Source organism: Chaetomium fimeti (genome assembly GCF_033439085.1).
Source record: "Chaetomium fimeti strain CBS 168.71 chromosome Unknown B0H64scaffold_5, whole genome shotgun sequence".
Classification (NCBI taxonomy): Eukaryota; Fungi; Ascomycota; class Sordariomycetes; order Sordariales; family Chaetomiaceae; genus Chaetomium; species Chaetomium fimeti.
Genome location: NW_026944333.1, coordinates 149,010 through 161,131, shown reverse-complemented (window position 1 = coordinate 161,131; position 12,122 = coordinate 149,010). Strand labels below are relative to the sequence as shown.

Genomic DNA, 12,122 nt, shown 5'->3' with positions numbered 1-12,122 from the left:
CGGCCAGAATCAGACATCCCGGGCCCGTTCTTTTGCCTCACGGTATGCTCGTGGCGGGTGATGTTCCCCGCGACATGCACAGACATTCAAGTTAGGGCCCCTAGTCACGGAAAGGCGGCATTATTTATCCAGCCAACAAGACACGCGCGTCTTCTATCGAAAGGATGGCTTCCGAACGACCTCGGTACCTACTACCTACTGTGACCTACCACCCTGCCTACCTAGGTATTAGGGACTTATATATATATACAGGTGCGCCACCACCCCATCGCCTCCGTGCCGGTGAAGAAACAAAAACAAAATCCGGCTCTGGGAAACTCTCGTAGAATGGCCTCGGGGAACATGACTGTCGCCCAAGTCCGGCTTGTCATGTTCTGTAGCATGCCGGTAAGTCTACCTATATTACCTCTAGCCATTCGATGGGGTGCGTTAGTGGCGTATCGTAAATGCCGGCACACTCCTCAACCAGGCGCGGAAGAGGGCCAGTAGAATTGCTTCTCGGAAATTCTATCAGAACGAATGGTGACATGATGAGCTCAACAGTCTGTGGCTCGTCGTGGTCCGGGCATCCAATCCGAGAAATAGTAATGATTGGTCGCACCCACACATCACGGCATCAAGGTGACGGGGGGATTGTGGTTGGAAACCTCGGGCCATCGGGGTGGCCGTGAGAATGTCAGCAGATTTCAAGTTTGCACTGTGGCACTGTTCGAGGCTTTCAGCCCCAGATTGTTTGGTCGGTCGTCGTTAGGCTGGCTGCTCGAGGTCGGTTGTTTGCCAAGAGCCTGGAGATGCTTCCCCAGTGGGATCCGTGCACACTGAGCGACTGACCCTCTTTGCGGTGGGTCCTTCCCCAGCCAGCTGTGGAGCATCCTCCAGCTTGCCTTGATGGGGGCTCCTTCCAAAGGTTCGCAGGGGGCGTCAGCGGCCTGGTCCGGGAACCGAAACAACTCCTGCCAAGCTTCCTGCTTTCTCTTTTCTTTCCCTTTCAGCTGCAACTGAACCATTTCAGGCGCTTGATTCGAATATTCGAGCATTGCGTTGGGAGCTTGGCCCTTTCTTCTCTTTTGGGTACCGCGTTTTTTTTTTCGGCATCTGCGCCGTGTGGCTAGTCTTTGGTTGCCCGGTCATCCCCGCCGTTACCCATCTCGAGCGTCTCTCAGCACCAAATGAACACTTGACCAACCAGCAAGCCATCTCGCCTTCGGCCATCCCGACCTCAATTTGCGGTGTCGGACCTCGATTCTCTCCTTTTGCTCGTCCGTCTCTACTACTTACCTGAATTGTTACTGCGCTGTTTCGACAGCCAATCCGCCCCCTTCGCCTGCTCTGCAGCGGCCCTGGCGAACACATGACGACAGGCCGCATTTCCGGTAGATCCGACGACCACCCTCTGAGCAGCCGGCAATTCAATTTCGCGCCCGACCAAACTGCGCGATAAAGAACAGAAGAGACGACACGCGCTGCTGTCTCGGTGGATTCCTCGGTCAGCCCCAAGCACTGTTTCCGGACGGTCGGAAGCGAATACCCACCTGTCTCTGGTAGCGCGGGAACCTCCGTCTTCTGTGGCGGCTCTCGGGACTCACCGCAACCACACGCACACAGCGGATCGACCCCGTTCCGGGCATCTCTCGTTTCTTTGACACCGCCCCATTGGCCTTGCGACCGCCCTGCCGATCGCTTCCCACCGCTACCTCTGCAATCATGGCGGAACCTGCCCCCAAGGCTGCCGACGTCGAAATGACAAGCGAGAACACAGTGCCACAGCCATCTGAGCCGTTGCCGATAAACGAAGTGGACGGGGGGAAGGAGGAGGCGGAGCACAAGGAGACAGTTGGTGAACCGGTGGCGGAATCGAGCGTCGTGGCAGCCTCGGCAGATGGGTCACCGAAAGGAAAGGATAAGGACGGGCCGCCGCCGCCAGTGGCTGGGAAGCCAAGAGAGGCCGACTCGCTGTCAATAGGACCGTCCGACCTACCGCCTCCCGCCCTCGCGGCCGGCGACACGGACGCACCCGTTTGCGCCATCACCCTGCTGCTACCGACGGGCGCCAGGCACCCCTACAGGATCGACGAGAAGTACCTTTCGAAACGCAACGTCGAGGTGCCAGAGGTGACGGAATCGGGCGGGCGGGACCCGTTCAGCATATCGGTGTATAAGTTGAAGGAGTTGATCTTGCGGGAGTGGCGGGAAGAGTGGGATGGCAAACCCGCGAGCCCGAGTAGCATTCGGCTGATCCATTTCGGAAAGCTCTTGGACGACAAGGAGCAGTTGAAAAGTCAGTTTTCCGTTGCTTGCGCCTCTTAACATGAACGCTGACCCCCTGTAGAGTACCAGTTCAGCCGGGATAGCCCCAATGTTGTCCATATGTCGGTGCGCCCTCCCGAGATGATGGAGGAGGAAGAGACAGCCAAGAGCAAGGCCCACAGCCGGGAGGGGCGGAGTCGAGATGGCGGTAGCGGTTGTTGTGTTATCCTATGAGCCACGACTAATTGGGCTTAATTTTTTGAAATGGACGCTGGGTCTTGCTTTTGGGCTGATTCGGGATTTATGTCGTTGTCATTCAACTGCATTCAGATGGTAAGGAGCGCGGAAGCGATGTTTTGCACGACGCTTTTCTCATTCAATGTACACGGGTGGAGGGGCAGGGACTGGCGTACTGAGTTGTTTTGACTTTTTGTTTTGTTTTGTTTTGCGTACAAATACATGACGGGGGATGGCCCACAGGGTCACCCAGCGATGCCTTAGATATTTTGGCCATGTTGGTGGAAGTGTTTGACACGTTCTGCCACAACTGTGAGGTCCGCGTAGATTATGCAATAATGATCGTGAGCACAACCACTGCCCCTGTCATTCCTTGTCTATGGTGGGTGATGGGCGCCGACTTAAGATGCTGGCTAGCCCAGCGAGTCATGGAGAGCTCCAAGCGGACCAAACACTGTAACAGTGTCTCTCCCCCACGACGCTGCAGTCGTGGCCGGCTATCACTAAGTAGTTATCCCGTCTCACCCGCCGCTCGCCATCCTTCCCGCTGCCTTACTACCACCCCTCACATCTTCAACTTCCTCTCCATCTCGTCATGCACCCCAACCGACGCCCGGCCCTCCTCACCCGTAAACACATCCTCCCACGAAATCGTATCGTCGCGCCCGGCCAGGATATCCTCGTGCACGCTGCCCATCCCGCCCTCGTTGCCCCCGCCCAGCGCCATCGGCTTCCACTGGCCCTCGCGCGCGATCTTGAGCTCCATCTGCCGCCGCACGGGCTCCGCCACCCCGTACGCCCGCCGCAGCGTCTCCATGCGCAGCGCCTCCCGCGTCGCCTCCCACGCCTTGAGGCGGGCCTCGAGCGGGTGAGCGGAGGTGGGTTTGTCGGCGCCCGTGGTGAGCGGGGACGGGCCCACGCCCGCGCGCAGCGTGTCGTGAAGGCCGGGGGCCGAGGGCGCGCCGGCTGTGCGGGAGGGGATGTGGCTGAAGGAGGTTTCGTGGTTGGTGGCGGGGACGATGCGGAGGGTGTTGGAGGACTGGGGGGGTGAGGGTGGGTGGTTAGTTGGGTGGTGGTTCAAGTTGGTTCGGAGGGGTGGTGGGCGGGGTGGGAGTGGGTGCGAGGAGAGGGGTGCTTACCATCTTGGCGGTTGTGTGATCTGTGATGATTTATGTGGTTTGGTTTGGGGTGAGTAAAGGTTCTTCCCGAGTTTCGGTCCTTGCTTTTCGTTGAAGGTTGGGTTTGTGGCGGATCGGTGGTGTTGGTGTTTGTCGGTTGAAGCTCCAGGTCGGGTTGCAGCTGTCATGCGCAGGCTCCAGCAGCCTCGCGTTCAGCAGGGATCTGGCTGAGCACCCCCGGCCCCCGCCAACGAACTCGAGAATTATGTAAGCCACCCTTGCCTGCCGGCTCTTTGCTCGCCTCTCCAATTATCCCCGGGGGGCTATCTCCGGACCGGCGACAGCATGGAATATCTTTTGCATTGAACATTTCAACATTTCTGTTGACTCACGATTCACCTTGCAACTGTCATGGCCTCCCAACACTCCGCTAGAGGCCAATTGACAAGATGCGCTTTCCATCCGGCACGCCGCCGATAATCCGCATCGCCAATGGCACCTTCTACCGACACCAACCCGGCACTGTTTCTGCATTAGCATCCCATGCACACACCCATCCGAACCCGGCGTTCTTCAAGGACCTGACCTTTGAACTGCCCGCACATAGTAAAACACCTCACAACTGGTGCATCGTCGGGCCATCCCTCTCCGGCAAGACGACCCTCCTGCAGGTCCTCCGCGGCCAACACCTCGCCGTCCCGCCCACCGCAAGGTCCTACCCTTGCCTCAGCACCGACGAGGTCCCCTACCACCTCCGGACCCCGGTACGCGCGATCCAGTATGTCGGTTTCGACTCCCAAGGCGGCGGGAGTCTCGGCCCCGCGGTCTCGACCTACCTCTCGGCGCGGTACGAGTCGCGGCGGGAGATCACCGACTTCTCGCTGCGGGACTTCCTGCTCGGCAACATGCAGCTGAACCCGTCCAAGCTGCCCGACGACAAGGGCATCGACGAGGCGCTGTTCGGGCGTGTGGTAGCCGACTTGCGGCTCCACGAGTTGCTGGATCTGCCCGTGACGTTCCTGTCGAACGGGCAGGGGCGGAGGGCACGCATTGCGCGGGCGCTGCTTACGAGTCCGGAGGTGCTGCTGCTCGACGAGCCGTTTATGGGCTTGGACCCGCCGACTGTTTCTGGGCTGAGCCCTCTTCTGCACTCGCTTGCGGAGAAGGCGAGCCCACGGCTGGTGTTGAGCGCTCGGCCGCAGGACCCTTTGCCTGAGTGGATCACGCATTTGGTGTACCTCCGGACGGATGCCCAGGTTGGTGTGATGGGGGCCAAGGATGTTGTTTTGGAGGGCTTACGAAAGTACGTTCGCGGGGTTCGCAATGGTAAACTCGCCGAGGATGAGACGCTGCCCGTGCATTCTCTCAGTGAGATGGGGAAGACTCTGACGAAAGGCGGAATCATCGGCGAAGGCATGGCCGAAGACTTCTCGATAAGCGTTCCACAAACCCATGCTGAGGCTGCGGCAAGTACTAAGTTAGGGGAGCCACTCGTCGAGATGGATGGCTGCACTGTCCAGTATCGCGACAAGATCGCCCTGGGAAACTGGACTGAGGAGAAAGATGGGAAAACCGTAAGGGGGCTTCACTGGAAGGTTCGGAGGGGTGAACGATGGGGCGTGTTTGGACCGAACGGTTCTGGAAAGACGACCATTGTTTCGCTGCTCTGCTCCGACCATCCCCAGACATACTCCCTCCCGATCAAGCTATTCGGTCGCAGCAGGTTGCCCGAGCCCGGCTCCGGCCAGCGGCCGTTGACCTTTTGGGATATCCAATCTCGCGTGGGCCACTCCAGCCCCGAGATTCACCAGCACATGCCGCGCAATCTGACCATCCGCCAGGTCCTGGAGAGTGCGTGGGCCAACACGTTCCGTAGCACGCCGGCTCTCGATGCCGTTGCTACAGAGCAAGTCGAAGCAACGCTGAGATGGTTTGAGCAGGAACTCAACCCCACTTCTCAGAAGCACCCGCAGTTGGCCACCTCGGACGACGCTGCCATGGGCTCGATTGCATGGGCCAAGGACTACATGTTCGGCGAGCTCTCGTTCAGCGCCCAGCGCATTCTGCTCTTCCTCCGGGCCATCATCAAGCACCCTGACGTCGTGGTGCTCGACGAGGCATTCGGCGGCATGGACGACGCCGTCCGAGACAAATGCATGCTTTTCCTCGCCTACGGGGAGGAGAAAATGTACTCGTTGGGCGCGAAACAAAAAGACGGGTCCCTGACAGGAGCTACCGTGGTGGATAGCCCGGGTTCAAGGGCCAGCAACGTAAAGGTAACGGGTCTCTCAGACCAGCAGGCTCTCATTTGTATCAGCCACGTCAAGGAGGAGGTACCCGACTGCGTAAGGGAGTGGCTGTGCCTTCCTGAAGCCAACACGGGGCTGCCGGCGAGGTTCGGGCGACTGGATGGTCCGTTGAGGACCAGCTCAAGGCGATGGGCCGAGATCTGGGGGGTTGGACAGGGGGCTTAAGTCAATGTAAACGCCTAGTAATGTGAAAAAGTGACCGGTATTGATGCAGAGTCCGACAGAGCTCGCATGTGCGGTTTTAGGTGGATAAACCAGACCAGCAAAAAAGTCAAAAACATACAACACCGGGGATTCGCTGGTCGTCACCGACCCAACTACTGATCCAGCGGTCGCGAGTTTATCTAGGGGAGAGCGGACGGGATCCCGAGTATTCTGGCGCCTATGGTCGTATGTGATAGTTGACAGCTAAAAATCTCATTAAGAAGAAAGAGCTGAGCGAGAGTCGAAGGGTACACGGAGGTTAGCTCAAGGGTCTATGACCCTAACCCTATTTCAAGCTCTCTTGAACGCGCTTACTCTTGATGTTTCGGCGGCCAAGCACCCAAGCAAGCCGCACCTTCTTGAATTTAACAAAATCCCGGAACACAATGACTAAACGCCACCTCTGGCATCGTCAACATGGAAAATGGGATTCACATCCTCGGATTGGGAAATCTGGGAAAATATGTTGCTTTGGCGCTGAGACGCAACCAGCAGACGACCGTCACGGTCCCCCGCCAATTTTCACCTGTCACGCTCATTTTTCACCGAAAAGGCCTTCTCGAGGATTGGGAACGCGAAGATCGATCGATTCGATATTACACGCCCGATTGTTTGGAAATTAGGCCAGGACCACCCATCGAGAAATTCCGAGCCACCGGCTTCCGTGTTGAGTGTCTCGGCAATGCGAACGGCGCGAATCACGGCGTTGAGAACAACCCCCCGGTGATCATTGGCAGCAAGTCCCCGATCAAGCATCTTATCGTGACGACCAAGACCTATGCAACGGCCGCCGCCCTTGCCCCGATCAAGGACCGGCTAAGCAAAAACTCGCATATCCTGTTTCTCCAGAACGGCATAGGTATGTAAAATGCAGAGCCATTGGCCATGGTCCATGGCTCTGTCTGTGTAGGAGTCTGACCGGCACCCAGGTGTTACCGATGAGGTGTCTAATAAGCTTTTCCCGGACCCGGAGACCCGGCCGACATACTGGGCTGGAATTTGCAGCGCGGGCGTATACAGCACATCTCCCTTCTCCATTGTCCATGCCGGCTATGGACCTTTAATGATGGGCGTTGTTGGCATCCAGTCCACAAGAGACTCCCCGCACGCAGGCGAGGATTACATGGCCTCCCAGTTCTTGAAAACCGGGTTGCTCCAGACTACTTTACTCTCACCGGAGCAGATCGTACATGCCCAGTTGAAGAAGCTTGTCATCAACGCAATCATCAACCCTCTAACGGCCTGCTTCAACTGCAAGAACGGACAAGTGTTCGAAGGCGATGAGAGGCAAACTCTTTATCGTAATCTTCTTCAAGAAGCCGGTGCCATTGTCAGGGATCTGCTTCCCCAGCCAAACAGCCTTCGCGAGACGGTTTTCTCGGATCAAGCCCTGAGCACCCTAGTCGAGGAGGTCGCCGAGAAGACTGCCAACAACACAAGCTCAATGTTGCAGGACGTACAGGCTGGAAGGCGAACCGAAATCAACTATATCAACGGCTATCTTGTCTCGCAAGGAAAGAGGTTAGGTTTGCCGACCACACACCATGAAGCGGTTTACGAGACGATCAAAGCGTTGGAGGATGGCCATCCCGAACCACCCGTGTGAAGTCTGACGAAGCTCTGCTCCAGAGCTTGGCCGTAAACTTCCCGGAGCGTCAGATTTGGCATCGACGGTAATAACGGACCAATAATACTCGGCAAGCGTCATCAACGGAAATGGATTATGACAATTTCCCTTGCGCAACTGCTGACCGGAGCGGCGTGTCAGGATTACCCTCGCAGCCTGCCATTGGCCGCGCGCATGTCCTGCACCAAGCCCATGGACCCGGGTGGTACTGGAGTAGTACATATGTACATACATGGACTTAGACAAAAACAAGAGTGCATAGGAATGTAGGTACCTTAATCTCCTGCCACGGTCCGTGCCGTGCTGAGTAGCCGTCTGCAAGGACCGCAACACACCCGAACCACACTGCACGATATCCGATCCAGCGATGGCGGAACCAGGCTCAACAACCCCCGAAGAGGCCTTCCGGCAAGCCGGGTTGGACGTGCTCCTCCCCTCGGACGAAGAGTACACCGTCCGGCAGGAGAGCTACTTCTCCCGGAGCGCCGCCCAGCTCGCGCCCGCTTGCATCGTGCGGCCGCGTTCGGCCGCCGACGTCTCGCGCGCCATCCGCATCCTGACCCAGGGGCGCCACACTTTTGCCATCCGCAGCGGGGGCCACGGCACCAAGGTCGGGGCCAGCAACATCGCGGGCGGCGTGACGCTGGATCTCGGCCGGCTGGACTGGACGAGGGTGGTCGAGGATGAGGGTAGGCAGGGCGAGCCCGCGGTGGACATCGGGCCGGGTGCGCGCTGGTCGGACGTGTACGCGTCCCTGCACGAGCGCGGCCTCGTGGTGGCGGGCGGGCGCGAGGGCGGCGTGGGCGTGGGCGGTCTCGTGCTGGGGGGTGGAAACACGTACTTCACCGCCCGGCACGGTTTCGCGTGCGACAATGTCCTGGCTTTCGAGGTGGTCCTCGCGGATGGCCGCATCGTCAACGCGACTGCCGAGTGCCATGCCGATTTGTTCTGGGCTCTCAAGGGCGGGTCTAACAACTTTGGAGTCGTGACTAATATCCGGATGAGGGCGCTGAAGGGGGGTCCGGTTTGGGGCGGGCTGACGCTCTATCCGTGGCAGGTTGCGCCTCTGGCGGCCGAGGCGTTGACGGATTTCACGAGCCGCGTTCATGAGGACATAGACAGTAATCTGCTCTCATTTTTCGTATACAGAGGTAATTATTGCAAGCCCAAGATGTGAAGCCCAGATGAGCCGGACGTGTTTTGACTGACTCTTTTGCTCCCATCGCAGTACACGCTCCCCCTTTCCCATCCTACTTGTAGTCTCGATGAAGTTGACACCCGGTAGCCCGAGCTGAAACAAGTCGCCATCGTTGCCGTCTTCGTTCAGGTCGCGGGCGTAAAGAATGCACCGGCATACGAAAAATGGTTGGCGCTACCGTCCATTCAAACGGATTGCAAGATGACTTCGATTTCGGAAGTCGTGGCAGGAAACACCATGCCAAGCGGATACCAGTGAGTCTTTTTAACACATACCATCTCCTTCCCACGGTTGCTAGTTTACCAACCACCGGAATACCTCTGCTCTACAGTCAAATCTGGTTCACCGGCACCTTCAAAAACGACACCCGCATCGTCTCCAAAGCTGCCTCGCTGCACGAGGAACTGGTCGAGGCGCTCAAAACGTCAGTGGCCCCAGACGGCGACTTCTGGGCTCTGTGTCTCTTCCAGCCGCTCCCCAAGATCATGACACAGCGGGTCGGCAGCGACAACGCACTGGGGCTCGCACGCCAGCAACACGACGGCCTCCTCCTTCAGACGACGGTCATGGTGCGCACAGGGGAGCAGGAGAGAATGGCGTACCCAAAGTGCAAGGCCTTTATGGAGGCCATGCGCGACTTTGCGGGGTCGGCCGAGATGGGGGGCGATGGCAACTTGGAGTGGGAATACATCAACTACGCTGACGAGAGCCAGAACCCCTTGGCGAGCTATGGTGTCGAGCATGTGGAGAGGTTGAAGGCGGTGTCGCGCGAATATGACCCGGAGCAAGTGTTTCAGACACTCTGTCCCGGCGGGTTCAAACTCGCGCGTGTGCCAGTTTAAATATCTAGATTACCTATCTATTTAGCTTGGTTGAACTGAAGTTTGGGTCTAGTTATCCGTCACTGTCTAAAAACCACCCTTAGGCCCTTGCTGCCCTTGGCCGGAACCGGAATGATAAAGTCATGGTTAGGATCAATGTCCCTGGCCCTCTCCGTGTCGTATAGCTCGACCGTGGGCCCGTCTTGTCCGCAGTACAAGTCGTATTTGCGGAAGATCGTTGATAGGACGAGAGCCATCTCCTTACGGGCAAGATTCATGCTAACCAAAACGATATGGGCGCGGTCAGCCATCAAACACCACTGCATGGATGCGTACGCATGGGATCGAAATGTTAAACTCACCCCACGCAATTCCTCGATCCTCGAGCAAATCCCAAAAAGGCTCTCCCGATCTTAGGGTCGTCGATCCACCTCTGGGGCCGGAATTCATAGGGATCCTCAAAAGCGTCGGGGTTCATGTGAGTGGTGAGCGGGGACATGCTGAAGATGGTTCCTGGCGGAATGGTGTATTTCCCCTTGTACGTGATGGGTACCTCGGGGGAGATGCGCGCCTGGCGGGCCATGACGCCCGGATGCAACCGGACCGTCTCCTGAATTATGGCGTTTAGATAAGGGAGGCTCTCGACTTGTGCAAACGTAGGCATCGCGTCCCGGTTGGGAATGGCGACGGCTAGCTCACGCTGGAGCTTGGCAAGCTCGGTAGGGTTGGCAAGAAGCTCGTACATGGCGGCGGTGAGGGTGTATGCTATTTCGCGTCTTCTTGTCAGTCAACATGTCCTATGTCACCGTAGTCATGGAACTCGGGGGGGACTTGCCCGTGGTGCCTTCGCCCGCAAATATGATGAGCTGCGCCTCCGCCGAGAGGCGTTTGTCGGTCAAGTCCTCTTCGAGAAGTTCGCTATTGACGATGCCTTGGAAAATGGTACCATCGGCTTTGCACATGCCTGGCGAATCTCTAATTTCACGGACTCTTTCGATCCACCACTGTAATGATACTCAAGGTCAGCACACATTTATCCACAACGCGTGCGTTCATGGTCATAAACTTACAGCCTGCTTTTCGACTAGGTCTTTCAGGCTCGGGAAAAGCATCGAAACCAGCCAGAGCGGCGTGGCCTGCACCAAGTCCGCCAGCCAGGTGAAGTGCCCAAAGAGGTGTTCCAGGCGGAAGAAGACGTCGCTCGCCTCGAAATAGGGAAGGCCGAAGTCGGGGCGATCGAGCAGGTTAAACGAGCGCCCAAAGGCATAAGTTGTGATGACGTCGTTGGTGCACGCCCGGAAGACGGGATGCATTTCTAGAGGCTCGTCTTTTCCACTATCGTCGTTGTGGACCCGGCGAAGCAGTGTGCGCAACCGCTCGTGCAAGATGGGCTCGAGCCTACGGATGCTGTTGTTGGAGAAGAATACGTTGACGGCGTTGCGGCGGCGCCGGTGCACGTCGTGGTCGACTGTTGTAACCATGGAATCAGGGGCTAGGTAAGGGGCACATATCGTGAGTTTTTGAGTTTCCTGGTCATCTTCTAATCGTTGGTTCTCATACTTCCTGTCCGTTTTCCTATCTCGATTGGTTTATTCGTTTTTCTTCCGTAAAGGGGAAATAGGGTGTCGATGAAGTCAGGATCGTCGAAATGCACCTCGTCCGGATTCACACGCACGATCGGCCCTAGAAGACAAGGGTTGAGCAATCTTGAACTCAAGCCTTGCCGTGGCTCAAAGGTCTACGCTCTACATGCAGAGACGCCGGGGGTACGTACCATATTTGAGGTGCATATCGTCAATGACGCGGAAATATCGGCCGCCGAGAAGCACATCGTAGTAGAACTCGGGCCAGTAGGACAACGCTGAACAGTTGTATTAGTTCCAATTTGTACATGGCTGGCAGCTTAACAGCTACAACTTGGAGGCTGCTACTGGCAACTCCAAAGCCAGTCCTCTCGACTCACCCATCAGGCGCGGTCCGGGGATACTGGCCAGGTCATGGAACCATACTGGCGGAAAAGGCGTCAGTGTTTACATTATCCATCAGGGGGGAACCGCGGGGTGGCTGTATTACGTCGGTAAATGCTGAGACCGGCGGCGTAAACAAGGACAACTGCCGCGGCGAGGAGAAGCCCTCTTGGTCCCCAACATTCCTCGATGAGCTGGGTTAAGCGGTCTAGCAGGGTCAACATCACGGCGACGCTTTTGGCGAAATTTGCTCGGCGAAAGCCACGGTCCATCCCAATTCGAGACGAATAGCCGTGGAAGGGGGAGGTCGCGGATATCTACGCAACAAGGGGCTGCTTACTTCGCCGATACCTCATTGGCTCGTCTGTCTCGGACGGCAGCACCTGAACAGCAC

The 12,122-nt window shown here is 57.4% G+C and overlaps 6 protein-coding genes across 6 annotated transcripts; 4 read left to right on the top strand and 2 right to left on the bottom strand.

Annotated features, from left to right (window-relative positions):
* Positions 1-1,473: 1,473 nt before the first annotated feature.
* On the top strand, positions 1,474-2,749 carry B0H64DRAFT_398803 (ubiquitin-related domain-containing protein). Its single transcript, XM_062803979.1, has 2 exons — positions 1,474-2,278; positions 2,330-2,749. The coding sequence occupies exons 1-2, from the start codon at positions 1,705-1,707 to the stop codon at positions 2,479-2,481; spliced, it is 726 nt and encodes a 241-aa protein (XP_062657352.1). The 5' UTR covers positions 1,474-1,704; the 3' UTR covers positions 2,482-2,749.
* Positions 2,750-2,812: 63 nt separating this feature from the next.
* B0H64DRAFT_398802 (proteasome maturation factor UMP1-domain-containing protein) lies at positions 2,813-3,814 on the bottom strand. The gene is made up of 2 exons (XM_062803978.1): positions 3,624-3,814; positions 2,813-3,523 (listed from the first exon to the last, which is right to left on the bottom strand). The coding sequence occupies exons 1-2, from the start codon at positions 3,624-3,626 to the stop codon at positions 3,050-3,052; spliced, it is 477 nt and encodes a 158-aa protein (XP_062657351.1). The 5' UTR covers positions 3,627-3,814; the 3' UTR covers positions 2,813-3,049.
* A 127-nt stretch (positions 3,815-3,941) lies between these two features.
* B0H64DRAFT_398801 (P-loop containing nucleoside triphosphate hydrolase protein) lies at positions 3,942-6,202 on the top strand. The gene has a single exon (XM_062803977.1). It carries the CDS (start codon positions 4,052-4,054, stop codon positions 6,074-6,076), a length of 2,025 nt encoding a protein of 674 aa, XP_062657350.1. The 5' UTR covers positions 3,942-4,051; the 3' UTR covers positions 6,077-6,202.
* Positions 6,203-6,466: 264 nt separating this feature from the next.
* On the top strand, positions 6,467-7,887 carry B0H64DRAFT_173829 (ketopantoate reductase PanE/ApbA C terminal-domain-containing protein). The gene is made up of 2 exons (XM_062798814.1): positions 6,467-6,974; positions 7,045-7,887. Exons 1-2 carry the CDS (start codon positions 6,533-6,535, stop codon positions 7,719-7,721), a joined length of 1,119 nt encoding a protein of 372 aa, XP_062657349.1. The 5' UTR covers positions 6,467-6,532; the 3' UTR covers positions 7,722-7,887.
* A 222-nt stretch (positions 7,888-8,109) lies between these two features.
* B0H64DRAFT_417962 (uncharacterized protein) lies at positions 8,110-9,782 on the top strand (the record flags this gene model as incomplete). The annotated part of the gene is made up of 3 exons (XM_062805281.1): positions 8,110-8,883; positions 9,028-9,194; positions 9,272-9,782. 3 exons carry the CDS (start codon positions 8,110-8,112, stop codon positions 9,780-9,782), a joined length of 1,452 nt encoding a protein of 483 aa, XP_062657348.1.
* On the bottom strand, positions 9,753-11,995 carry B0H64DRAFT_398794 (cytochrome P450). The gene is made up of 8 exons (XM_062803976.1): positions 11,835-11,995; positions 11,725-11,769; positions 11,536-11,622; positions 11,322-11,444; positions 10,832-11,253; positions 10,597-10,765; positions 10,124-10,526; positions 9,753-10,040 (listed from the first exon to the last, which is right to left on the bottom strand). The coding sequence occupies exons 1-8, from the start codon at positions 11,950-11,952 to the stop codon at positions 9,842-9,844; spliced, it is 1,566 nt and encodes a 521-aa protein (XP_062657347.1). The 5' UTR covers positions 11,953-11,995; the 3' UTR covers positions 9,753-9,841.
* Positions 11,996-12,122: the final 127 nt, after the last annotated feature.

What these genes read in the sequence shown, in the direction of transcription:
- B0H64DRAFT_398794 (XM_062803976.1), bottom strand. Translation starts at nt 11,952, where the DNA reads ATGTTGACCCTGCTAGACCGCTTAACCCAGCTCATCGAGGAATGTTGG. An exon ending in CGATATGCACCTCAAATATG is followed by an intron (nt 11,445 to 11,535) that starts GTACGTACCCCC and finishes CTTGTCTTCTAG; the next exon opens with GGCCGATCGTGCGTGTGAAT. An exon ending in GGATCGAGGAATTGCGTGGG is followed by an intron (nt 10,041 to 10,123) that starts GTGAGTTTAACA and finishes CGTTTTGGTTAG; the next exon opens with CATGAATCTTGCCCGTAAGG.
- B0H64DRAFT_398803 (XM_062803979.1), top strand. Translation starts at nt 1,705, where the DNA reads ATGGCGGAACCTGCCCCCAAGGCTGCCGACGTCGAAATGACAAGCGAG. An exon ending in CGACAAGGAGCAGTTGAAAA is followed by an intron (nt 2,279 to 2,329) that starts GTCAGTTTTCCG and finishes GACCCCCTGTAG; the next exon opens with AGTACCAGTTCAGCCGGGAT.
- B0H64DRAFT_173829 (XM_062798814.1), top strand. Translation starts at nt 6,533, where the DNA reads ATGGAAAATGGGATTCACATCCTCGGATTGGGAAATCTGGGAAAATAT. An exon ending in GTTTCTCCAGAACGGCATAG is followed by an intron (nt 6,975 to 7,044) that starts GTATGTAAAATG and finishes ACCGGCACCCAG; the next exon opens with GTGTTACCGATGAGGTGTCT.
- B0H64DRAFT_398801 (XM_062803977.1), top strand. Translation starts at nt 4,052, where the DNA reads ATGCGCTTTCCATCCGGCACGCCGCCGATAATCCGCATCGCCAATGGC.